The sequence below is a fragment of the Columba livia genome, chromosome 2, assembly GCF_036013475.1.
Source record: "Columba livia isolate bColLiv1 breed racing homer chromosome 2, bColLiv1.pat.W.v2, whole genome shotgun sequence".
In the NCBI taxonomy this organism is placed as follows: domain Eukaryota; kingdom Metazoa; phylum Chordata; class Aves; order Columbiformes; family Columbidae; genus Columba; species Columba livia.
Genome location: NC_088603.1, coordinates 85,896,026 through 85,923,833, shown reverse-complemented (window position 1 = coordinate 85,923,833; position 27,808 = coordinate 85,896,026). Strand labels below are relative to the sequence as shown.

At 38.6% G+C, this 27,808-nt stretch overlaps 1 protein-coding gene across 10 annotated transcripts in view; it reads right to left on the bottom strand.

The window, feature by feature from the left end:
* The window catches only part of CTNND2 (catenin delta 2), a 660,748-nt gene extending 646,227 nt beyond the window's left edge, over positions 1-14,521 (bottom strand). For 2 of the 10 annotated variants that reach the window (XM_065052648.1, XM_065052645.1), the window contains exon 1: positions 14,118-14,513. In XM_065052648.1, coding sequence (XP_064908720.1) covers positions 14,118-14,136 — 19 coding nt within the window. In that variant the 5' untranslated portion in view covers positions 14,137-14,513. Of the gene's footprint in view, positions 1-12,991; positions 13,484-14,117 lie in introns of those variants that run through there. The other 8 variants (XM_065052646.1, XM_065052654.1, XM_065052649.1 and 5 more) reach the window with 7 other exon arrangements.
* Positions 14,522-27,808: the final 13,287 nt, after the last annotated feature.

Genomic DNA, 27,808 nt, shown 5'->3' with positions numbered 1-27,808 from the left:
ATAAATATGATGCATAACATGGCCAAAAAAGTCATTATACATTCTTTCCACTGAAGTCATTACCTGTATTTGTTGAAATATTTTATTTCATTTTAAACAAATGAAGTGATAAAGGCAACTTCTACCAAATATATAAAGTGCAAAGAAAAGTCTATGGTTACATTCTCATCACTGAGTCAAAGCCTTGGGTGCTCAGCCACTTTGGCCCCTTCTCCTTTTGTTTCCTTTTCATTTCTTGTTTGTTTGTTTGTTTCTCCTTACACAATATCAAGAAAAATAATGTCAGAAAAGACTACTTCTGAGAAATCACCTTAAAAGCTCTGAGATATTTTTAAGACAAATCAGAATTAGAATAGTATTCAATGTTTTGTGAAAGTGAGAGGAAATTGCTCGTTGTCCAAATATTCTAGGGCTTACCTATGCTAATCATTTTGCTGAAAGAATCTTTAATTACTTCAATATCAACTTGACCTCTATTTGAAGAAAACACCCTATGGATATAGGAAATTCAAACATTTGTTCCTCAACTTCCTGCTCTAAGACTGTTTGCTTCTTTCTGCTAGAAACAATAAAGGAAAGGATTGGAAAGAAATTATTACTGGTATCACAACAAGGCTTGAACAGAAGCTGCCTGTCCTGTTCTCTTTCTCAGTACGTGACGAAACAACAGCAACAGACCCTTGCTCACAAGTGAGTTTAATATAATTCCCTATACACTCTGTGTTAATACGGTAGTATTAATGCTGTAGGAAGGGATCAGTAGCAGAGTATTCACTGATACTTCGTACAGCTTCATTCTTGCAAAAGCAAGTCCTGGTTTTGTTCTTTCAGCTTGTCATGGAGAACGGACCTAGTAAAGTTTACCTTTTTCTCCCCTTCTTTTTACCCCTCCAAATCACTCTATTTCATTTATTTTCGTTTTTTTAAAGAAGTGACAAAAGCTCAGTAATGACATTTTCTGCTTTGGAAAAAACATCTTGCAGCACATAAAACATGCTGTTACCTCCTTGGAAAATGTCATATGTAGTAAAGCAAAAGCTTTATGTCATCCATACACTGAGAGCAGTATAACAAGAGACAAATATTTGCCTAAGTGACATGGAAAGGGCTATATGTTCTAGGAGAGAGAGTACATAAGCAACTAGGATCTTATATCCATGCTTGCACGTGACCTGTTTTCAACCTCTCTAGACTTATTTTCCCTTCAGCAGTTGCGTTAGCTAGGTTTTTGAACTTTTCAGCACATGGACCATCTGTGATTATGTTTGGGATAGCACCAGTTCAACAGGGTTGTGATTCAAGTTCAGTTGTCGAAACACTGATGTAGTACAAAATAAAGAGCCACCACTACGTTTGATTGCTTAGACGACTGATAACGTAGTATTATGGTCTGTTACTCCATCTGCATTCTTGCATATGGTCTTCCACAACACATGATTTTCTAAACGTGCCCTGGGAGGGAGTTGCTTATATGCCATTCTGCAGAGGCAGAGAGTACTGAAGCACAGTCCTGACTCTGGTTCTTGTGTTTGCTATTGCATGTAAAATGTCACGGATTAACTCAGAGGTGTTGAGCTCACTCTGTATTTCAAGGTGGGAAACACTGGTCTATTTACAACTAGCTTCAAGGTCCTGTTGCAACTTAGGTCTGTGGTTCAGTTTTGTAAGAAAATTAGCCTACAGAAATTCAGTACCAATACGAAGTAAATACACTTCCACTCAAACATTGACAAGTTTGGTTTCAATTAAGCAGAATAATAAGAAAGTTTGAAAAGAGAACTCCAAACAGGATGACTAAAGGACTTTCCTGGGGCTTACAGCATGAGCTAGCCTGCATCTAGAGATAGCAGCTTCAGGACCTTCACAACACTTCTTTGCATCATAAAATTATATCAGCTATACAGTAGTATCAACAACTGTAGAGGGATGCAATATGTGACACATGCATACTTGTTAACAAATGATAGCATTCACGTCCGATCAGAGAGCAGGAGAGAGCCCAGATGTTTAATTTTTTTTTTTTTAAAGGCCACAGAAACTTCAATTTTTTAACATATTTAAGCCATTAATGATTGTTTAAAGACAACTGAACAAAAAGTCATCAGAAGAGAGGAAGCCTGCCAGACAAAAATAAATGAGAGGCAGCACTGCTTTATATGTCTGGTTTGGGTGATATTTGAATGTCATATTTAGATATTATTAAAAACTCTGCATTTATCTTCAGACTTCAAAAGTTTTGGATGTATAAATCCTCAGACCTTAAACTGCAAGTCTCTTTTTATTCTTTTTTTCTACATGTATATGAGAAAGGTGAAGATTAAAACATCAGAACACTACACAATGTTCTATAAATTCATTCAGCAGGGTAAGTCACCTTTTTGAAGAAGCTCTAAAATGATTCATGTGCAAAGAAGAAAAAGCTTTGTGCTGGCCTTCCTTTTTTCAACTGTTTCTGTGAAATGCAGATGCATAGCTGTGCTTCAGAAATATACTTTCTACCTAAAACCTGGTATTGTGAAACAAATCGCAAGTCTCTAAACATTTCACATAAAACTACTATAAGTTGCACACTGAATCGAATGGAATACAAAACTAAAATTATTTTAGCTATCCTCAAACTCCATTCAAATAGTAGAGGATTTATTGCAGCGATGTTGCCTCCTGTAGCTGTTCCAAAACCAACCATACAGCTCAACTCATGTCACTTCAATAGTATGGTCAGGCAGTCTGAGGTGCTGATTCTCCTTCCAAATGGGAGCGGCCCATACCATGTTTCTGTTTAGACATTTCTACCTCTATGTATGTTTCCCTACCTTGATAAAGATCCTGATGTCTGTCTCTCTTATACTATCTCCTTAATTTAATTGTACCGTAACTGTTATTAAGTGCTGTAGTCTTGTTTCACTATAAGAAAATAAATATTTTTGCTTTTAAAAAAACTAAAGAATTTCATCTAACCTGAATTTCAGGTTGCTACCACACTTCCTAGCAATAAGAAAAAAAATTCATAGAATTTAAATTCTCTATCATTTTTATTTTAAAACTTCTATTCAAATAACAATATCCCATGTATTAATAAAAGTGCATTCAACAAGCATAGGGAAAGATGGGTATTTCTAAATGTGTTCTCAGTATCCAAAGCTTGTACTTGTATCCTCAGATTAATAGAAAAAGTTGAACCTAGGGTCCAATAGCTTACTTCGGACCTGAAGACCAAATCACATCATTAAAATGTCAAACACACTCATTAACCTGATTTTCATTGCAAACAATATAGCTTCTTTGTAGGGTGACAGCATCCTAATGTGTACAACACATTTTACAGCACCTGGTTTTGCTGGATAGCTAGATAAGCATAAAAAAAGTCTGAAACTGAAAAGAGCATAAAGTAATATCACCTTGAATGTGCACAGGGAAGGAAAACTGGCACCTATTTTTCTAGAGACAAAGTTGAAGAGACTATAGAAAGGAAGGATTCACCTGGGTCCTTACAGTCCACTGTGTAGGACTAACACATTTCAGAAAGTGAATAAACAGGTATAACAGGAAAATAGTTTTAATTATGTAACCTGAAGAGCAATCACTCTCTTCCTTCCCATTCTCCCTCTGACTTCAGTTTTAGGAACTGTCTCACCTCTCCACTTGTCCCATTTCTCCTGGCCAACTCAGCTTTTTTGTACCAATCACTCATTCTCTGTTGTTAAGCAAAAACATAACTATATTGCATACCACTACAAATCAGACACTCCTAAATAAAACAATGTGACAAAAAAAATCTCTTAATTTTTGGCCACCTGCCAATGTTATGTAGTTATTAAATCTAAAGAAGAACCAAAAGATCATCTTTAAATAAAGATTTATTAGAGAAATATTTGAAAACCATGGATATTTAAATTTTATTATGAGAATACTAAGCCCTTCAAAAATCAGGAATCCTTGTTTCTTTATTACAGTCCTGGTATTTTACTGGAGGCATGCTACATAGGTTATAAATCAGTGAATTTCAAAACAGCAGAAGGGGACGAAACAATTATTTCATTCCCAAGAATGCATATTTCTATAAAGTTAGCTACTCATTTTAGAGATTATATTACCTCCTAGAGAGCAATACCATTTATTGACAAACATACTCCAGCATCTGGTAAACAAACTTTATACTTCCAGAACTATACTGTTCTACAGATCAGGAAGGCTATGTCTGTAAAATAAGTTAGCTAAACAAACTAGTGTTCTGATTTTGTCCTTCTCTTTCCCATTCCTCCACCATTTTTACCCCACCTGGAACTCATATCTTTATCAAATCTGGAAAATAATAATTTAACCCACTATGGTAAAACTTCTGCATTCTAAAGTATAAAAATCGTAAACTACTACTGAGTAGTCTTGCTTGTGTTATGATAACACTGTAGTACTTGTATTTAAAAAAAAAACAAACAACCAAATCAACAAAATAATCTGTGTCATGACAAACACTAGACTGTAGAATTATTGAAGAGTCAATTGAAGGAAAGTTGAATAAAAAAAAAAATTACTAAGGTACATCTTGCAAAGCATGGGTTTACCATTGAATCAGTCAGATTCTTGTTACCAAATTCAACAAGAGTACAATTAGGTTTTATTTTTGACACTGGTGCAACTAATTCCATACTTAGAGCATACAAGTAGAATGTATGTATGCATGCATTTCTTATACTAAAAACGTGGTTTGCTTGTATCTGTGCAAGATGTCCTGTTAGAACTGACATACTTCTGTAAATACTCCTGAAAATGTATTTCTAAAAGTATTTACTAGAAATCATCAGACTGGCTCAACCACCTATTTCTAAACAATGAATTGGCACCTTTCCTATTCATTGACCATACAGCAATTCTGCCTTCCAGCCTGTTGCCCTGTCCCCACCTTCCTCCCCAGCCATTTTCAGTTTGCTATTAACAGTATCTCAGATCTGGTGCTCTGCTTGGAACACTAGATACATAGTTAAAAAAAAAAAAAAAAGAAAGGCAATTTATATTGCAGAGTCTGTGGCACCTTGCCAAACATTGTTGCTCCAAGTCTGTTCTGTCAATAGATCACCAGCAATCTGTCATTTGGAGACCTGGAATATTGTCATCACCAGTGATCAAAAGCCAAGTAGTTCCTCTGCTGGATATTTTTAGAGGGGAGACCGTGCTGAGAAAGTCTGAGACAGAGCGATCCATCAGCAATGTCAGCAATGTCAGCCTGAAGACTTCAGTGGGCAGAGCAGTGTTGGAGAGGAAAAGTCTGTTCCACCTCGCCAGCCAATTCTGCTTTGAGTAAACATATATAGGGATTTCACAGACAAACAGAAAAATCAGTTTCTTTGAAGTGGCTCTGCTCAGCACATTTTTCAATGATATGACACCAGCAGGTTCAGGCAGTCAGAGATGTCAGATCTCAAATATCCAAGATGTCCCATAGTCCTAAAAGTAGGTCAAGTTTATGTGGCACTTAGCTGGCATTAAGTGTCAGGTAGAGCATATTCCTCAAACACTGAAGTTGCACTTGTCTAATTAAAAACAAAACAGAACAAAAACATCAAACAAACAAACAAATCTTATTTTGGAAATTGAACAATTGTACTAAATTGCTTTACTTAATCTAACTGTGCAAAGTTTTAGCCATTCTAAGCTAAATCGAAGGCATAAAACATGATCAAAGTCTAGAAATTTGTTTTTACCACTCAAAACTAGGTGTCTTGTCTGCTCAGTTTAAGTCTTTTTGTACTAATAGACAAGAAACAGAAGAAATATTTACTACTCACTACCAAATCTCACATTCCTTCAAACACACTGTGGGGGAGGGAGGAAGACAGCAGCACCTTTACATGTACTGTACCTCCTAGACTTAGAGACAGAAATGTAAGGATTACAAAGCTGATTAATCTTGGCTACTTTTAATTAAAATATATTTGTAGAGCAGGAACACCTAAGACAATTGACCATAACTCAACCATAAAACAGCAAAGAAGAGATGTAAAGGTTAAGTTTTACACCATACCTTTGCACTTCATTCACATAAATTAATTGCTGTGCAGACCTATGCTACATAAGGTGACACAGAGTATGAGGAAACATTTTTTTTCTTTCTGAAATGAGGAGTATTATCCATCCTTTGAGTAGTCATTATGACAGTCAGCATTGAGAATTACGTGCACAGGATCACACTGCAAACACTTAGAGGCTAATGAACTTCTCTAATTTGACCAAAAATGCATGCTTTTGAATTTGTTTTTATTGACCAAAAAAAATAATGACACATATTAAAAAGATCTGTTTACCTGAGAGTAACAAACAATTGCTTAACAGAAGAGTGCATTACACTTCTCAGATACACTATGGCTTCTGTTCAATGCTGCCATTTATATGAAAAAGATTTCTTGGTATCCTGGCTCTTTTTCTAAGATCAGTTCTTACAACTTGTGATTCTAAATTTACCCTTTGATTAGACATGCACGTTTCTAATTAAGCTCAACCTGTCCATCTTTCTTTGAAGAGATTAAAGTCAGAGTCCTCCAAGACCCTTGAGGTTTTGTGCAATACTTTACTTGTTCTTGGTAAAGACAATAGAAGTCAGTGGAAAGTAAGTGCTACAAGCTGCCAGACTTCACTGAAACACCTTCAACAAAAATTACGTGCTTGTGAATCTATAAAATTTTGAAGGGACTATCATATTTATACAGGAGAAAGAGGAAAAGGTGTTGCATATCTCATATGCATTCAACTATAGGATACTGTATGACATCAGTAAAATAAAAGCATGTATAGTATTTAATCCTTAATGAGGTCTGTGCCAGATGAAAAATGCTATTTTTCCCAGAGGGAACCAAACTTTACCTTCTGAAAATCATATAGACATTGCTCAGAGGCATTTGTGAACGAACTTGGTGATCCCTAAGCAGGACTTCTAACCCTGTTACTTAAAATCCTTCTGCTGGGCGTTAAAGCTGTGAACATGGTTCTATGATAGAAATAAAGAAAACCGAAGCCAACTGCCTTCTTTTCCTTAATATGTAATGATAATTTTGAGAATGCATTATGCTTTCCATATTGTTGACACTAATAAAGAAGAGATGTCCTACCTAATTTTCAAGTTCTCCCCTCTACCACCAGATGACATACAACAGCACTGCAGTGGAAATCCACATATAAAGTCACATTATTCTTGTAAGTCAAGCTTCAAAACCATTTGCAGGAAGAATAGCAAGATTTATATGGTTCGTCAATTACTGTCAACCTCCTTCATTAAAGCACAAAATTCTTTAAAACACCCAAAGCTTTTTGTTCTAGTCTCTGCATTTCTAAGCACACTAGGTCAGATGAGGTTAGGCACTGAACCGAAGGCTCAGGTTACCATCAAGTGGTGATCAAGAATACAGGTACTTCACCAGAAAAATTCAGAAGGTGTCAAATATGACTCCTTTATTAAAAAAAAAAAAAAAAAAAAAAAAAAAAGGTCAAAATGCTCATAAACTGACCCAGATTTTGATTTTGATTTGTAAGAATTCACTAGGTTATCCACTCAGTGTTTAGAATCTACACCGTTTAGGAGCCAAACTATTACTTTCTGTGAGACTTCAGCTTCTAGATGGCACAGAATCTCACTTTCGGAGGTATCACGCCATTCAGAAATGAGATGATGCCATTAGGCATGTTCAAAATTGGTCCTGAAGTTGAGCTGTTGTAAGAAATATAAGTGAGAAAGACATGGTGTCAAGAATGCCTTCAGGTATCTGCTTAATTAAAGAACTCAATTTCTCTAAAAATTCTAGTGTACAACACAACAACAAGGTTTGCCTGGGCAGGCTTTCCATGTCTAACCTTGAGCCATTTCCATTGTTGAAAACTTTTAAGGTGTTGTTTCCTTAGATAACCATTCTCTGACCCAGCCTTCTGCCTTTTTGCTGAACATGAAATGCCATATACAATGCCACACCATTCTTCATGCCAAAAAATGAGTGTGAAATAGCTTCTGTTTTCCCATATGCCAGACAGGTAAAGCAACAGTCAACCTCCTGGCAAGAAGAATGATTATTTTTAAACAAGCAGATTTGACTGGGAGTACAACAACCTGCTTTCAAAGAAATCTGATTACCACCCAGACAAGTACATTAGGAGAAAATATTAGAATGCCAGGACTTGGTTCATATAAACACGTAGGTCATCTTCAGAGAAGTTAGAGTCTTCACTCAGATAATTCTAAAATAATGTAAATGTTTAAAACAAAAACAAACAAAAATCCCTCCACACCTGTAGATCAGCCCACCTACCAGAAACACACTCATGAGTTTCAGTATTTTGGTAGAAAACTATAAACAAAACCAGTAAGGTCCACATCTTCTCTTTTCAACATCCAGTGCATATTTTCTTGCTTTTCGGGTATCCAGCTCAAAAATTGTATTCTCTTTGGAGGTAGGAATTAAAATGCAATATGTTTTTTGAAATTCATTGTCTGGAGTCTTGAGCTACCTCCAAGACCCTTGCCAGTCACACTTCGAAGCTGCTTGCTGGTTGTGATGGAACATATACCTTTACAGGATGTGGATTATAAATTCTAGTAATCCTAGTGGTGCTAAAAGTACAGCAATTTTCTACCACCACACTGAATCTTATTTCTAATTATTTTCCCCAAAATCTTAGTAATTTTAAAGAAATTACTCTGATACAAATGTATATGTAAGAGTTAAGTCTCATCCAGTGGGTTTAAAACCAGTAAGAGCCCCATCAGAATACCCTTTTACACTACCTGCCTAATTTCATTTGTCTCCCGTCAAAAATTCGGTCTTAGAGGGATACTTCGGCATTATTTAATTCAATTATAATTGACTGTGTTAGGGCAGAAGACTGTAATATGGCTGAAAAAAGAATTCATTTACTTTACACTAAACAGTCAAATTCAAGTTTTACTGTCAGCGTCCAAAAATAATTTTCTTGACCGAAAAGAAAGTGTCGTACTGTGAAGATTTTTGGGAGATGAAGAAATCAATTGAAAACTTGGCAAGAAAAAAAAAAGGGGGAGGGAGGGGGAGGAAAACATAGAAAAATCTCTGCATATTTATGACTCTCAAAATGAATGAAAACAAGTGGAAAATAATGAAGCATAACAAAATGTAACATCAAACATGGTAGGTCTGAGAAGTACTAAGTTTAAAAGTTTCATTAGAAGCCTGTTGTTTGGGTTTTTTTGTGGGTTCTGGTTGGTTGGGGTTTTGTTGTTGTTTTTGTTATGGTGGTGGTTTGTTTTTTTTCTTTCCCCAGAAACTTCAATAAAATAGTCGGTGGCCAAAAGGACAAGATAATACATACTCTTCCATGCTTTATGTCTCTTGAAGTTATTGCTTATTACTGTAATTGAATGTTGTTAAGTAAAGCAGGCAGATTAGGAGCCAGAAGGTTGCACAAGTTGGTATGCCAAGAGCAAGTTAAGCAAATATTAAATACTTACTGTCATAGATAATGAGACATTCTCCTGTTACTTAGATTTATACTAAACTGGCAACTAATATAAGAAAAATAATATCTACTAACATGGCTATCAGTTCACAGATAAACCAATACCGTATTTCCTTTTCAATTTCAGCCTACTTAAATTTTGTCCAGCATACTGCCAGAGAATCTGGTCAGGCAATATGCTTTTACAACCCATTCATGACATCCCAAGGGGATGTTAGACCATCCCAAGCGGACAGAAGAAATTGTTTCAGTGTGTCATGCTGCATTCAGATTTCTTTCCAAGTAAGCCGAACTACAGAAGAGCCATCAAGCAAAGGGTCATGTGGTTCTGCAGTGCACAAGCAGAGGATTAGATACCTGTCCTGCATGGACTTCCTACTGACATAAGAGGAATAGCCTTTCCCATCAGTTACAAAAAAGAAAGTCAGAAAAAAAAATGGTTCTACTGGTGTAATGACTGTTGTTTAAAAGCCAAGGTGGTTTAGTCCTATTTGAGAGTCATTCTATCATTTAAAAAATAAATATTTAAAACTGTTGCCTCCATTAAGGGTTATGATGTTATGTTGTTATGTTATATGTCATGTTATGAATAAGTAGACCACTAAGTGTAATCTTGTGCAGTTAAGTAAGAATCCAAAACTCACCCTGTAATAAGATCTTACTGAGACCTTCAAAGGGGAGAAACAATCAATTTAATTTTTGTCAAACCTCAGCTGTAACTTGAAATATCAAACTCTTTGTGACTTATAAGTCCAATCAATAAACATCAAAACTACAGGTCCTTATTTAAGTAAAAAGTACTGTAATAATGTATTTTCCTTATCTTGTTGATACTCCTGATTTTCCTTATCTTGTTGATGTTCTAGGGATTGTTGAAATGTATGTTTGAAATCCTAACAAAGATATGCTGAAATTTCCACAAGCGATAGGCTCTAAAAATCATATCACACTGAACCATGGAATAGAAAGGGTATCTGAAATTCAGTGAAAAATTTAACACTCATGAGTTCTGCTGATTCTCTTATCTGTTCCATTTACATGTCAATCTACAGCTTTACCTAAAAATGCATTTATTAAAACCCTTAAAATAAGCTGCTCTGGCACTTCCTTTGTAGCATAAGTTGAATTTACATGTGTCTTGAGAAACAAATACTTAACACCAAACCACAGCCATTAAATTGATACATCTATCTGCAAAAGTAAATTATGCAAATTACAATTATGCAAACATTTTTTTTTAGTTGCTATTTCTATTTTGTGCAGCTGTCTGTCAGAGTTCATTATGTGAGGACAAAATTATTTTAGTAGCATTATTAAAAAAAAACATAGCAGAAGTCACAAGCTTGTGTCACTGATGAGCTATTTATTGCTTTTAGTGTATATAAAGGCACCTGAAAAACAGGACTCGAGCACTGTAGCTGGAGTTCCCCCCAAAAAGCATCTTTGTGGCAATCCACAAAAAGTCATGCAACTGGCATTCAGAAATAAATACTGTGCTTCCTGCCAGCAGCTTTGAGGGGTATTTCCTTTGGTACATATACACAACACAGCCCGCTACTCCTCTTTTTCAAGCCTCTCTTACATAATAGACTGCAAAAACCATCTCTGACGGTTTGATGATGTGATCAAGATGTGATCTCCTGTTTCGGTACTACAACATTCAACATAATCACATTCAACGCAGTCCCGAGCCATTAATCACCTTCTTACTAATGAGGATGATCTATCACAAGTCCTCTGCAGTTTCACAGGATGAAGACTGATAGTTATTCAAGGCTCCCAAAGGATAAAGTCATTCACAGACTGAAAAGAGACAGCTTCACCAACTTGGCTCAGAATTAGTCTTACATGGGAATTTGATCATCACAGAATGCCTGAGTTTTGCTTCTCTATCGCAGTCTTCCTCAGTGGTTTGGGTTTAGGGTTGGGACTCCTCCCCTGATAACCGGTGTGAAGGTAAGTAGGCTCACAAAAGCCCTAAACCCATTTGAGTCTCAGAGGCCCACAAGTAAGATATACAGCAGCTTTCTCTGGAGACATACACCTAACTCCCTCATGTTGTGCCATTTATATGCTGACCAACTAACTAGGCTGTTTGAAAAATATCAACTCAGCCTACATAAGTTAGATAATCAGTTCATTTTTTATGACAAGATTATGACATCCTTAAATACAAAACAACAAAGATATTTTTCCCTCTCTTGATTTTGCAAAATCCCACAACAGGCTTACATAAACTCAGTATAATTCTGGATAGTCCTCTCGTTATCTTGAGGTGCGTAAGTTTTGACGTACCCTATGGAGAGGTTTGCTGTGAACCACAGCTCAGGTCAACTCACTGTTTTCACTTTACATACAGACTACCTATACAGGTAGTGAAAAAATCTGCAATGTGAAGTTTTTATTTTATCTTCTTATTCCCAATAGAAAAGGCACATATGTTTTAAGTGATACAAATATCACTTACTACAGCCAATAAAGTTAATAGCTGAGTGTTTAATAAAGGGTCTATTCATTTCTAAATATTTTATGCAAGTTTTGGGTATTTTTCTATAATGCATAATACCCTGATTCTGAACAAAGCACACCCTAACCCTTAAACTATGAGAAAGAAAATGTCTCTGAACAAGATGCTGTATTCCAGTTTTTCGTGTATTCATTCCTCCAACCTCCAGGGAAAATTTAACATGGTTTCTAAAATGATCCCTCTTTAGGCTTTTTAATTTTTCTCCCAAGAATCTTGACCAGATGAATTTGTGTACTACATGTACTGCCTGTGCTGCTGCACTTCCTCTGTGGAGTCTTGATTCAGCTGAAGCTACGCTTTGGCCGATCAATGCAAGCACATTACACACCAGAATAAGAGTAAGGTAAGGCTAAAGGAAAGAAAGACATCTTTCCTTTCAGCCATTAAATATAGATCAACGAAACACCACATTGCACACCGCGGCTTCCCTTCCTACCCTCATAGCTCCCCCCCCGCCGCCTCCCACTCCTCGAGCGCAGGATTTCGCAGACGGTGGCTTCAAAGGAAGAAGCCCCCCCTCCGCGGCACACACACACAAACACACACACACGCAGCAGCCACCGCTCGGAGCCGCCGGGCCATCGCACCGGCACCTCCGCGCAGGGCCGGGCGCTGCCCCCGCCCGCGGCTCCCCGGGCCCCTTCTTCCTCATCCTCCTCCCCGGCCCATGACTTCACTGCCGTAATGAGTACATTAGTGCAGGGCGTCAGGAGACACGGCGCCGCGGATGCCCTACATAAGCAACGACTAACGTAGAATAAAAAGGGAGGAAAGAGATGGAGAGGGGGGAGGCGCGGGAGGAAGAAACAAGGGGAAATCACGCACTTTGTTACCTCCCCGCTGAAGGCACAAACGCAGCTCCCAGCAGCCCAACCCTGCCCGGCTGTCTCGCCAAGGGGAGCAGTGCAGGAACCCGCACCAAAAAGAAATATCACGCAATCAGGAAGGGTGTGGGGGGGAACCTAGCACCATTATAGTGCCTGTCATACTCACCGATCGGCGCCGATTCAGCCTAATTTCTCCCAAACATATACCAAAACCCAATAACAAATCCTCAGTCCGCTAGGCAAGAATGAAGCTGGCGGGCGGAGTTGGGGGGGGGCGAGCGACGGCCCCGGGCTTCACCGCAAGGTCCTGACCTTGCCCAGCTGCATCATCTTTGGCTTGCCCCCCCCCGAGCGTGCGTGTGCGCCCTTGTGTCCCTGTGCCCGTGCGAGCGCGCTGATCCGGGTCCGAGGGGCTCCGCCGCAGGACAGCTCCCCGCTGGCTGCCGGGGCGAGGCGGGCTCGGCATCCACCGCCCCGCCGCTCGGGCGAGGTGCGGGGCCGCTGCGGCGGCGGCGGCTGGGGCAGGCTGCGCGGCGCCGCCGTAGCGCAGCGCGCCTGGCGGGCGCACCGGCCGCGGGATGTGGCCGAAGGAGACACAGCCGCCGCCGCAGCATCTGCCGCCGCCGCGCTCCCTCCCGCCCTGCCTCTCTCCCCGCCTGCCTCCGCCCCTCCCTCCTCCGTTCCCTCCCCAGCAGGAGCGCGCCCGCCTCGGCCGAACAGCCGGCACTTGGGGGGAAGGGGGCGGCCGGCTGCGCTCCCGCTGAGGCGCCGCCGCCCGCGCCGGGCGGGGCCGAGGCAGGGCTGGGCCGTGTCCCCCGGCCTCGTTCCGCGAGGGGCCGCGGCCTCAACGCAGAGGGGCTCGTCCCCATGGCCCCCCACCCCACCAGTCCCTCACGGCCGAGGGGGCTTTGGGTTGCTGGGGAAGGGGAATGTCAGGCGGCGGGCCGAGGGCGCAGGTGTGGGGGCGCGCCCCGGGCCGGCAGGAGAGGGGCTGGTGGGGAGCAGCCCTTGGGCAGTGACAGCGGCTCCCTGCGCCTTGGGTTGGGGTAGTGAAACTTGAGGTCTGCCAGTCAAAACGGTAAAAGCAATAGGGACGTAAGAGCTTATTTCCCTGCTCGTTTCTCCCTCGGTTCTCTCTCCCCATCCTTGGGAAACCTAGGTGGGAAACCTACCATGTTTTCAGAAGTCTTCTTGCGAGCAAAGAGGGTGAGGAACATGGAAGTCATGTTTACTCGTATGCACGCTTAACCCTTTACTGAGAAACTTGTGTAAAATGCAATTACAGCACTCACCTGAAAGTTGCCATTCCATTGGTCCTTTTAACTTGCTGTGCGGAGTTCAGATATCTGGGGAAAAATACCGATTTTGTTGTTGTTGTTTTTGTTGCCTGGGGTAGTTACTGCGAATTCACGCTGGCAGCGATGTGGATATCAGCGTAGCAATCAGGAAAGCCATTTACCCGGCGGAGACGTCAGGGCAACGCCTACAGTCAGTTATTTGCCTGTCTGAACCCACGGCCCCGACACCTGCTTCGCGGGGACAAAACCCGCGTCTCCGGGCGTGAGAGGGGGCTGGCCGCTCCCGCGGGGCAAGGCGCGGCTGAGCCGGGGCTCCGCTCCTGTCATCCTCTCAGGCACTCTCACCTCGTCCGTTTCACTACTGAACTGTCCGCGTCGTTTGCTGAATAAATCATAGCAGGCGCTTTATTTACAGCTGCGGGTTTGAAAGATGTATCTGCAGGCTGGTTTAGCAGACTAGGTAGCGATAAGGATCGCCCGCCGCGGTCGGGTTGCAGAGCGACTCGCTGCTGCCACCTTTCGCTTGGCGTTTTCGCAGCTTTCCCAAACATTCCTCTGAACAGGAACTTTATCTCACTAAACCCACGGTTGAGGTGATTACCTCTCCTTTCTTTTCGCGAGAAGGCCAGAGGCTACGTCTTCCCTCCATTGCATTGCTTGTGCTGTGTCCAGTGCCAGAAGGACTTGTCTTCTCCCGTGATCGCTCTTTTTTATTTCCCTATAAAACTTGTCTTCATTTTACCTTTGCTGTTTACCTGGGGAGGGATTAAATGCAAAATTTTGTGTGAGCTGCCTTAGGGTCAGTTCATTTATCAGCTATCTCTAGCCTCACAATAAGCCCACTTATTTTCATCTACTCAAAGAAGAGAAGAGAAAATTAATATTCAGAGAGATCTATCTACTCAAGCAATTGAAGAAGCCATAACAGTAAGTAGTTAAACAAATCTGTAGTAATTAAGAATTTGTCCATCTCAGTCTTCTTCCCATCTAATGAAAGAAGAAAAGTTGATTGCCATGTCTTTGTCCAGACTTGTAACATCAGTATGAGGCCTGCCCTGGCCATCTGAGGCTGGAAAAATCAGTAGCCAGAGGTACAAAAGCTGCCTGCATAGTAACCTAGCCCGCTGTTTGATGAATAGGGCCCTATCCCGAGAAGCAGATTGGTCTTCCAGACTAAAATGCCTAATCAGACATGTAACTCTGTTCCCTTGTTTCTTTACAAATGTTCTAACTTCCAGAGTATTGTGGAGTAAGGAGAGACCCACCGGTAGCTGCCATTTCACAGGGAGAGAGAAAAGAAAAAAGCAGCTCATTGTCTGTTAAGTGCAAGACATCAGGTTTGTGATTCCCAGCCTAAAGATAGGCATCTAATTCTGGACCGGAAATAGTGTATTACCTATTAGGTACCTAGGGTAACTATCTTACTATTATACTTCAAGATGTGCTTGATAATAAAATTACTGGTTGTCATAGCATCCTAGCTCAATCAGAGCATCATGTGGTCCACCTTCTGCAGCCCAACCTCTTCTCTTCTTCAGAGCTAAAGTATTTCTGTCAATAAAGAGAGAGGAGACAGAGGGACTAGAAATAGGCAGTGTTCTCCTTTACCTCCTGCTGAAATATAGCTAGGCAATAGGGACATTTCATGGCCCTGGGAATGGTACACATCTGGCCTGATTGTAGGATGAGCAGACTGGGCTAGTGAAGAATGCACCTAAGATACCCAATTCTCCCCACACTGTAAAGTTTATCCAGCTACTTATGCCAATGTATAAGTACTAGTCTGGAAGCTGTTAAATATGATAGTATTATAATAAAGGCATATAGCAATGAGGACCTTCTGTAGTGGAAGTGAGGACTGAAGGCAGAAGGGGTCTGGGGGAATCTGGGAGGTGACTGAAGACACGTGCTTATCTTTCACAGGATTTCTACCTTTCCCATCACTATTTTGCATGGCACGGCATTCATCCTAAGACATCACAGAATTCACAGAGCCACGCCTTCTCCTACTGCTTAGCTCTGATTCTCCCTGCATCACCTTTTTCCTGACACTGCGGGAGGTCAGAGCAGGGGCCAACACTGAGCCCTTCTTATGGTTGTGGAGAAGGAGTGGGACAAGGGAGCTAAACCAGATCTCCAGAAATGGCTTTTTGCTCCTGCTGCTGTTATCACTGAGAGAGGATAGGGGACAGCAGTGAGGGGGAAAAAGGTAAAAAGGAGTGCGACTGATATTTGGAAGGGGTTTCCCCCTCTATAGTAGGTACTACCTGCCTACTTTTTTCTGAGGGACTAAGCCTCTTGTTTTGGCCAGCCGAAAGCACAGATAGGTGGAGGGTGTTCACTTTTTTGTTCAGTCCCAGCTTTCTCAGATGTAAGCAGTCTGTTATCCTAGGCTTATCAGTCTGTTCCTGGCAGTGGTGTATGGTGTATCTACCCTAACCCTTGGTTAATTTTCTTCAAGGTTTGTTTGGTTTCTGGTTTTGTTTTTAGTTGGTTGGTTGGTTGTTGTTGTTGGTTTTCGTTTTGGGGCTTTTGTGTGTGTGTGGGGGGGGGCAGTGTATGTGTGTTGTTTTGTTTTGTTTTTTAATGAAAAAAGATGCAAAAATAAAAGGAAATTATGGTAATATCAAAACAAACATTTTCAAGCTCAGGAGCTGTAAAAACATCTTTACTATTTATATTTGTCTGTACGATTTACAAAGGTTCTTGAGGCCTTAAGTTTCTGTTAGGTCAAAATAATGACAAGTAAAATTTTTAGAAAGTAAACAATGTATTAATATGAATAGATTTAAATCCAGTAATAGAATTTTCATATAATTTGTCTTCTAAACAACTGCATTATAAAGAACAATAACAACAGCAAATTGTTGAAGCTTATGTTCAAGAGTTGCATGTTACTATCGCTAGCTGCCAGTGGTTCTTTTCCCATCCTGTTAATTAGAAATATAGCTTTGTCTTTGAGGAAAGTTTCATTGTCAGGTAAAAGATGAAGCTGAACACAGGGAAAAGTTCATTGGTCAGCAGTTAGACAAGGCATCTAAAATATGGGATACCTAAACATAAGCGCTAGTTGAGTCTGTATGTTATGTTTCAACATAAACCATATTTAATCTTGGCTTAATCCTTCTTGAAACAGGGTTTGTATGTTTGTTTTTTTGCATTTTTTGACAGAAGGGAAAGCATTTCTTGGCTGGTTTGACTTTTTTACTTTTAGATCATGTTTAAAATTAAATGTATGCTTCATATGAAGATTGCTGAGATCATCTGTCATGGTCAGGATGCAGCACCCTCCTTTTGTCACACTGAAGTCAATGAGAACTGTCCATACTATGAATGTAACTGAAGTAAAATTACATTTATGAAACACGTCAATGTTTCAGGCAATCTTTAGCAAGTCTGGAATAAAATAATGAAAACATGGTCTTCGCCCTTTTTAATTAACTGAAAAGTCAGCTAAGCATAGTCAGTGTTTCAAGTTTAGAGCAATACTTTAGAGAAGTTATTGCAATTACTGTCTTACCACTTTCTAAGGTGGAATTATTTAAAGAAGTTGACAACATGCATTGAATTGTATTTCAGCAAGAAAGAGCATGTTTCTTGAGACACACAGTCTGGTGTCTCAATGAAACCAAAGTGTGAGTGAATTTAAATAATTGATTCAAATTTCTTATATCTAATTTGACTATGATGTTATCTTCAATAAGTCAAGTCAACATCAAATTAGTAATATTATTAATATTATTTATATTATCTATTTTTTCTAAACTGTTACACAATATTAGATACAATATTGTGTACCTAACAGCAAAGTACATAGAAATCCTGGTATGAGGATGGCTGTCTATGTGGCAAAGATAAAATGACAAGAGAAGGTTTGCACGGTTGTATTTGCATAAGCTCGTGTCCTGATCTCATGGAAGTATTATTTTAGCAGTGGTCTTTTAAAGAAAGATAGGGTATTTTCTATTCTGAGACACAGCTGGTTTTGGCTCAGTCTGAATATGAGTAAATGACTGTTGAAGTGCTAATCTTGACTGGCAATAGGAAGATACAATTGAATTTCTAGTACCTGTAGGTCTTATAAATGTACCTATATTTGCATTACAAGAGTTGGATTATAGGTACTGAAGACAACACTGAGCTCCCTAGGACCTGACTGATATTTTCTTCTTCCCAGCTTTATCCATAGATGATCAGATAAGCAGTTACGAACAAAATCTCTCTGAAACAGCTGCATTAAAATCTTTTTTGGACCTAGTTGAATTTAAAAAAATAAATATATTTTAAGAATCATGATTTAGCTAATAGCTGCCACTAGTTTCCTAAGGAATTTTGCATTTTCAACATTTTGGATGTAAAATTCTATAAAAATGTAAAAAAAACAGTTTAATTCAATTGTCTGTTTCAGTCACAAACAATCAGCACTCTTATTCAAGGTACAGTAAGGGACTGAATTATTTCATAACAAAGCTTTAGCTAAGCGTTCCTGATTAATAAGCCAGTTAGCATTGCACTAACTCCAAGGAAAAAACTAATGAAAACACTAAGAGGGTAAAAGACAATGTGGCTGATTTTTCCTATCAATTAAACATGTCTGAATTAAAGAGTGTTTGGGGGGTTTATGTGTTTTTGGTTTGTTTGTTTGTTTGTTTTTAACTTTTTAGTATATTGTCTTTTGGAAGATGAAAGGTCAGAAGTTGAAATAAAATTTATTGTAATGTAAAAATTTGTCAGCATCCAGTAAAACAAGTTTTATTGTTATAGATTCATATCCTATACATGCACAGGCTATACAAAGAGCTGAATGTTCTGAAACAATTTCTAAACCCTAATCACATGGAATAAACTAATTTCAATCTGTCTTCATTTGACCCAGTCTTATGAGCAATACGATGTCAACTCAGCTGCAAATTACAATCTAGTTCTAATAGTTCAAAACACGTTTATCCCTATTAGTGTCAATTGAAATGCCAAGCCGTTCTCACAATGTATCCCTTAATACATTTAGAGCTTCAAAAATGTTTAGGATTAAGGTGTAACACTTATAAAACTGTGTTGTACCTTTCATATTCTTTTTCCTTTCCACAATACTTGTGTACTGAATAAATTTGTCTCAACAATAAAGACCATCCCACAAAAGGCCAAGTAAAATCTTGGCACAGATTCAGAAAATTATGCTGTTTGAATAGCAGTTAGCGGAACCTTGTTATACTGATTATCCTTTTATCTAAACAAATTATGTGTGAGTTTTGTTTCATATTTTTCCACAGTGTAAAAGACTGTCAGTCCAATGAACCAGTAGATTGAGCATCTAGTTAGACCTTATATTGCGTAAGACTGAGACATTACCTAGAGACACTAGGGACAGATGTGTTTGTCATCATCCTGTAGAGTTTTCAGTCACAATCGCACTTCCATGAACTAACTTGTTTTGTAAGAATAATTTTTTCATGGAAATTGCTGCAGTTTAAATTGCCATGTACCTAAGAGTAGAATGGGTGACTGTGCAGTGGGTAGGTACAACGCTGAATTTTCTGCGTGAATGTATCAACATCATGGTTTTCTACCTGGGAAATCAGATTTTCACAATTATGATGTAAAAAGGGAAATAATAAAAAAGTGAGTGAAACAACCTTTAAACAATTTTAAATTGTCCAGCTTGGTACCTCTGTTGAAGGTTGTCACTATCGTCCTGTATTCTGTGTGGTGGCTTTCAGCACTGCCTTTAAATGCCTCAAAAAAAAGATGTGGAGCACATGAGGCAGGGTGTGTTTTTCCTCACTTCCTGTTCTTCTCCTGCTCTTTTGGTTTCAGGATAACAGCTGTCGAAGGAAAACTTGAGTTTCTTATGTTATGCTTTTTCAGCAGAAGTAGTAACTGCTTATTTTCATCTAATCCTGTTATTTAAATCTCTGTATTACTGCACATCTGACCTCCTTGTGTTATTTTTAACTTAGCAGAAAACAGAAAGATACGTTTTATCAGCACCACCTGCTTAAATGAAAAAGGAAAAGATAACTGAATTTAGTATTCTCTTACCTTTTATGCAAGAAGAAAAAATGAAAGTAATAAGCTGTTAAGCAATATGAAATATGAAGAGGGAAATAAGACATTTCTAAACCCTAATGTAAATATATATATATATGTATGTACGTATGTATATATACACATATATATATGTATATATGTATATATGTATATATGTATATATATATATGTATATATATATATATATATAATTAAGGCCTTACTGAAATGTATTTATCCAGTGATTTTGGATGGATTTTGGAATTACCACAGCTTCTACAGTGGCCATACATCCTGAGAGCAACTGTAGATGTTCAAAAGTAACATAGTTAGTCCTAACATCAGTCCTTTTGGAAAGATGTTAAAAGTATGCTGTGACAGCTCACATAAACTCAACAGCAAGAATACTTTTAAAGTGGTAAAACCTTTTAACTGAGTTACAAAAAATTTTTGACATTTCTCATGTCAACTGTGTCCCTAAAAGAAGTTACTGTTGTCACATACAAAGTTCAGATGGAAAGTCTTTTTCAATTTTTTTTTTTTTACTCTAGGATATCAATTTAGAAAATCGTATTAGTGACCTTTGGTTATGTTGATGTTATTTTGGGATGCCTGGGAGATTTTTCAGGTGTTATGAAGCATCAGAGAATAGTACTGTGCTCTTAGATGTTTGAACATATTCTGCAGGAAAATATTGGTGAGAAACTATCCATCTTTGGATTCTTTTCTCTTATTGTTTACTGCAATGAGTGACTGACAAGATGGTTGCCAATTTAACCTAATAGTACACCAAGCAGGTGTGTGACACAGTGTACACTCTGATCTTCACACCTTTAATATGAATTCTAAGTTCACAATGGACTTTCACTATGGTAGAGCTAGCTTTCTGTTTCTTGTAAAAAAACCTGTTAAGCCACAAGACCAAAATGTGAGGGATCTCATCTGCTGCCATATCGTGTTAGTAATCCATAGTGGCTAAAATTTTTTTTTTTTTAATAGCTGCAGTTTTTGTTTTCATACGCAGAACTCAAAAGAAAGAAGAATGCCTCTTTATAGAATGCAAGGTGTGTTTATAAGTATTATAATGGTGAGTATTAAATTGAACAATATGTAGATTTTATCTTTCACTTAGGTTTCAAGTGTAGAAGCAATGGTCAGTGTATTACAGTGAAGAAAAAGTACTTTGCTACGTAAAGTATATTTCATCAGCAGTTGTTCAGTGACTAGTTTTTTGGGTATAATATTGCATTAATCTATTAGAAGAAATGTGATCTGGAACTTTAATATATCAAGTAACAATCTCAAGATTGTTACAGTGATAGGGATAACAGACCATTAGTATTTTCTGTTTAATATGTATATGAAGCAGTCATTAAAACAGGTGATTGAGAGTCAGAATACTCTCTTATGGGTCTTCATAGAGTCAGGACACGTCCATAACAAGTGGTTTCAACTTTTTCATTCATAATATTAAATGAGGATATCACACACACTAATGGACTAGACTGAGGTTTTTGGATGAGGGTATGAGGGACAACACAGAAACAAAAATCCCTGAATATAATAAAAAACTCCATAGAGGGCACATACAAACAGTGACCACAACGTGAACTGCAGTGAAATGCAGACCACACTGACTATGGCTGTAATGCTGGTAGGCTTCTCCCATTGCTTTGTTCAGTGGTCTCAGCTTTCCCTTTTATGAGTAATTTGCAAAAAGGCATGACATTACTGGAAGAGGTGAGGTTGCCAACCACATACTGCAAATTTCTATATTTTATTGTGGAGAAAGGCCAAAATGAGGTACTCCTGACCATAACAGTAAAGTCCTGACAAGTCTTTCAGACCAGTGTAAACAGAAGAGCTTTATTATCCTTCCAAAGCAATGGGGCAATGGGGAAGGCTCTCTCACTTATTGTATCCCAGGTACCTCCTTTGCTATTTATTTCCTATGTCTGTGGATCTGCTATCACCTGATTTCTTTTCACTATTACTGTCTACCACAGCCAGCACTGTCCTTTTATTTTTTTTTATTTTTTTTCCCTTGCTACTGACCTCTGTTGGTACTTTCAGGTCAAATTTAATTTCCAGTATGCTATCAGCCATACCCCTTTATAGTAATAGACTACAGGAACTTTCATGTTTATTCATAGGGACCCTGTTTTCCTTCTCTGTCCATCATCACATTCCTATTTTTCTTAAGCAGATGTAGGAAACTATGACTACTTAGCAATATCTTTTTAGCTCTTTGCTTCCCCTGACAAGCATTCAGTCTGTTGTCTGTACCTAATCTTCAGTGGCTTAATGGAAAAATGGTATATAATTAAAAGGTGAGAATACAAGAAGATGATACATCTGGGAATCCAAAACTGCTGCCTCTTCACCCTCCTCCCCATCATTCCTGAACAGAAATTATCATATAGCTATTACTTGAGGTATTTTGGGCTGTGTATAAAGGGTTGCCAAATCCAGTGGAGTTTAAAGCTCAAGAGATTTCTCCTCCTCAGTCTATTTTCTGGTGTTCATGTTAGTAGGATCATTAGGCTTAGCATGCATTCCCAGTAGACAGGCACAGTACACATATGGCAGGCTACATGGACAAAGTGTAGAGTGCCTTTTCTGTCACCCACATAAACACCAACAGCACTTACACGGAAATGAACAATACAGCACAGTCCCGTTCCCCCTCTCCAGATGACCAGTTTACTACAGGATGTTCACACGCCTTCACTTTCCATTCACAGTCACTCCTACGTTCATGCATCCATAGATCAGACAGGTCTGCCCAGGATCCATGTCCTAACCCGTGGCCCCATTTAACCAGTCTCCACGTCTGACCTTGTGTCTTTCCAGATTCTGGTCTCTTTGAACTTGCTGACTATTCCAGCTTGAAGTGTGCTAGTGAGTCATCTTCACACACCTCCACAGAGAGAGCAAGGTCACACAGAAAAGAGTGAGGAACAGGGCTCAAGAAAATAGGACAGACTGCAATGAGCAGGAGTAGAGCTCAGCTGGACAAGGGTATTGACAATCTCCTTGCCTTTGGTTCTTTCCCCAAAACATCCTATTATAAGTTTCACTCATTCTCATAAGCACATTAAGACTTTGAGAATAAGTTTGCTTTTTCTCATGAGACCTATTATACTCTTGTTCCCACCTCCATCCCCCCCCCCACTCCTTCTTACCAGTTACAAAAGGCTGGTGGAATCTCTCCCAGGCCTTGAGTGATTCATTCAATAGTATTCCCTCAGTCTGTGACCTGAGAGATCTGGTCTTTGGTATTTTCTCGGTTATCTCATTTCCCTTAGGGTCTGTGTATCTAGGTGGGGGTTTTACTTTTTCTGTCTCTCTGTTTTTTTCAACAGTATTCTCAAAAAATGTCCTTACATTACAGGTGTATACATATCCTTTATATTTCACACAGCTTTTACCTTCCACATATTCTTACAACACTTATTAATATTTCCCCATGTTTGAACACTTATAGAGCATCTGCTTATGTAAACTGATATACAACCAAAAAATAAAGGCAATCTTCTTCGTCAGAGTAATTTATCAATCAGATTCTGAGGATACTATCGCCTAATGTTACTTTAAGAAATACAATGTGCTTTTTTGCAGACTGAAGAGACCAGCTGCTACAGAAAATTACTTTGATTTTTACACAATATTTTACTGATAGAAGAAATACACTGATATTAAAAGAAAAACACTTCTGGTAATGACAAATAACTAGCCACTTGGATTTTGTCAAACTTTAACATGAAGACTTAAGAATGCTTCCAGTCCTGTGGGCATTTAAAATATGGAGTAATTTTCAGATCTTTTAGTGCTACTTTGACAGCTTTTCTACAACAGCAATAGAGTGTGTGTATTCTGCACAGAACTCCTGATATTCAGCAAAAAAATGGAAAGCCAAGATATTTTAGCTGCCACACTCTGAGTTACTCAGAGTATCTTCTTGAGCTGTTTCTTGGCAATTTGACTGCTGTAGTGCCTTATGTGAGAAGTTGCACGAGACCTTATGTCATATGATGTTATTCAGCTGAGAATCTGAAATTATTGAAAATCTCCATTTTCAATATTTATTTTCTCCTACAGAAAAAGGTTACTTGATGAACACAAACTGTTATGTGAAGGATAAAAAAAATAAAAGCAACTGAACAATTCTGTCTCAATGCTGATTTATTAAAAAACATCTTACTTGTAGAAGGCCTGTCAAGATATTCCATAGATACTAACCCCTCCCCAGAGGCACCTTACCCTTCCCTGTTGTGTCTTCATATGACAGAAGCCAGATCTTTTCCATCACCATGAGGCAATCAGAATTTTGAATGAACTATGGATTTAGGGGACTTGTTTGATCTAGAGCTCAAAGTAGTCAAGGAGCAGGGAGGTGAGATTTAAAGCTGTTTTGTCCTTTCCAAGAAGCACATCAGAAAAGCAGAAACTTTCCCAGATATAGGTAAATACATGGATGAATAAGAATGGTTTCTGAATGAAATGGACTTTTAAAGCCTACAAACCCTAAAAACTGTGGTAAGGACCAGTATTGCAGCTTACATAGCAGAACACATGCAAAAAAGAATGTCTTCCTCGAAACTGGCAATGATTTTGTTAATCACAGATTCCTAAGAGTCCATAGATTAAGGTAACTTCCCTCTAAAGCCCATCCCCACATGCCGAGAGAACCAGCCAGTCTAGAGGTCCAGTTATTCAGCAGGCCTACTGCAGCTCCACATTGAAAAACCCAGGGAATGAACAGTTGCTTCTGGAGGCAATATTTTAAAGGGTATGTATCTGTTTCACTGGTTCAAAATCCTAATAAAGAAGCATTATTGTCCAGATAACTATTGTTTTCTGGCATTATTTTTCCATAGAGTAGAGGTCATTCTTTTCCTAAGAATATTTAAAACCATTGAATATCCTAAATTAGATCTTACCTTATCTAAAATACTCAGTGTACACAGTTGATATTCATTTTTCTCCTCCTTTCCTGGTATATGGAGAACAAGACCAGATAGCAGATGCATATTGTGGACACATGGATGGCTTAGAATTGTGCTGTATTTCAAAAAGGATCCTCTCAGAGTAACCTATTTATGTTCACATTGTTTATCTCTTCCCATAGGACTGATTTCTAACAGGTTGCTTTTCACCTTTTACTTGCACAACTACAGACTGCATTTCTCACTGCTGAATTTCTTGTTTTGTCAGATCATTTCTGCAATTTGTCAAAGTCATTTTGAATTCTAATATTGTGTTTCTACATACTTGCAGCCTCATTTGGTTTTCTATCATCTGCATTTAATATGCTTGCTTTTTAATTTAGTGTCAAATTCATTTATGACAAGATTTAAGTAAAAAAAAGGTTCTGAGCAGACCTCTTCTACTGTGGGTGGTAATTCATTGGTAGCTACTCATGCTGTAGTAGATTTTATCCAGATCATAATGTAATACATTTTGTCTAGATCACGTCTCCCTAACCTGCTTATCAGTGTCATGTAGGACATCAATGGAAGGTTTGTTATTGTCATGATACGTAACATGTTTCTATGTTTCTGTGTTTCCATTCTATCCACTGCAGAATAAAATTATATAGATTTGACACATTTAATTTTTTACAAATCCACATTAACTGCCACTAATCCTGTAATCTTTCAGTCTTGTCTCTACTTGCAAATGGTTTAGTTACTTGTATCAAGGTTACTCAGGGTCCACAATGAAACTGAAAAATCTGTAAAATCCCCATGAAATCCTCCAGCTCTCTTCCTTTTACTATTCTTAGGGTTAGCCTGCATTTAGTCTGCCTCTTGTCCTGATGAATTTTCAAAAATAACTGCTAGTGACCGTGCTTATTTCAAGCAGTTCCATAAATATTTTAGAATGAAATCTATCAGGGCCAGCTGATCTCCAAACAGGTATCTCACGTAAAAATATTCAGACCTGTTTTTCCCTTACTCTACGCTGAGATCTTATCCCACTGGTGTGAATTAATAGATTGTGGAAGGGAATGCTGACAGGAGATTTTGAGGAGGCAAGATTCAAAAAGGGCACAAAATACATGGGTTTTCTTAGCTGTTAGTAGCTTCCTCCTCTGTTGGGCAATGAGCTAGGATTTTTTTCTACTCTTCTGCTAGCATGCTGTGCATTTGTTATTATGATATTGTCTTGGTTTTGTTGTGTTTATGCCTTGGTCTTTCCACATGCTTGCCTATGTTATTTTGTACTCATCTTCAGCAATCTGATTTAGTCTTCACTTCCTGAATTCTTTTGGTTGAAGTAACTGAAGAATTAATTAGTTAAATCAATCACTTCTTATCCTTCCTCTTCACTGCACTATAAGATTGTGTGAAAAAATGACTCTGGCTTAAAAGTCATGTGTTACGTGTCATTCGTTCAGAATAAGTGATGCCTACACAGAAGTAGATGAGGTGGTTAGAAATTTAGTTGGTTATCTTTTTCTAAGTCAGCCATGCATCATGTTTACACAGCATGCAGCATCATTGGAATTGTTGGAATTTATCAATTAAATATTTTAAGATTAATACAATAACCTTGTCTAGGAAAGCATAATATATTTTTTTGTCTTGTGTTTGTTTTTGCAAAGTCTGTTTTATAACCCTACAACTAGGTTATTAGCTCTGTTTTGCAAACAGCGCTAGTACTAGTCAATTATACAAGCTAGCATTTGACAAGACCTAGAAGCACCTTACAGATTACGGAATCACTACATGAGCAGGAATTTACAGGTATGAACAATGGTGGCATTTCCATTTATAAGTGTTTCTGACTGGTTTTGTTTTGATTACTTACAGACACATGCACATAAGCGGGACTCAAAAGCTCACTGTGGCTTGAAAGCTGACTCTGTCTGGCATCTGATGCATCTACAAAAGGTCACCTGTTCCTTCATTAAAAGCCATCACTATGGCCTGTGAGAATTATTATATTTAACACTGCAGAATTAAGTATTTCTGGAGAAGGCTGTGGTCCACTTACGCTGAAAGCATTAAATAGCCTCAGCGTTTATATAATAAATGACATCTGGTAAGGCACAAGATCTTGGTCCTTTGTAATTAATAATCTTTTCTATTAATTTTGGAGAAAAGATGACCATTCACTCTGAAAAAAAAAAAAAAAAAGTCCTAACAAATAATATGCAAGGAAAAGATCTTAAATTTGCACTGTCATACATGTGAACAGTGAACAATGAATAAATGTCTGTATTACATGTCTTAGGCAGTGAAATATTGCCACATTTTTTCTGAGAAGAATGGCTTCAAGGGTCCATCTGACCTCCCATGCTTCTGTGACTTGGTTAGAAGAGAGAACTTGTCAAACCTCTTTGTCCTGAGAGCCACAGTGAAGCTCTTATGGCACTACGGCACCTGCCTGTAGCCAAAAATTTTTTTTTACTGTATCTTTAGTCTCAAGACCTTTCACAGACTTCTTTTTCTATTGTATTCACCTCAGATATGCCTGATTCAGAGATGCTACTTTTCTTTCGCAGAGAAATTCCTTACCATTTCCGGAGAACATGACATTGCACAAAACATCTATCAAACTCCAGCCCCTAGTTCACAAAATTTTCTCCATGCCAAGAAGAACATAAGGAAGCTTTATATTACCGAAGGTTGAATATGTATTTCAAATTC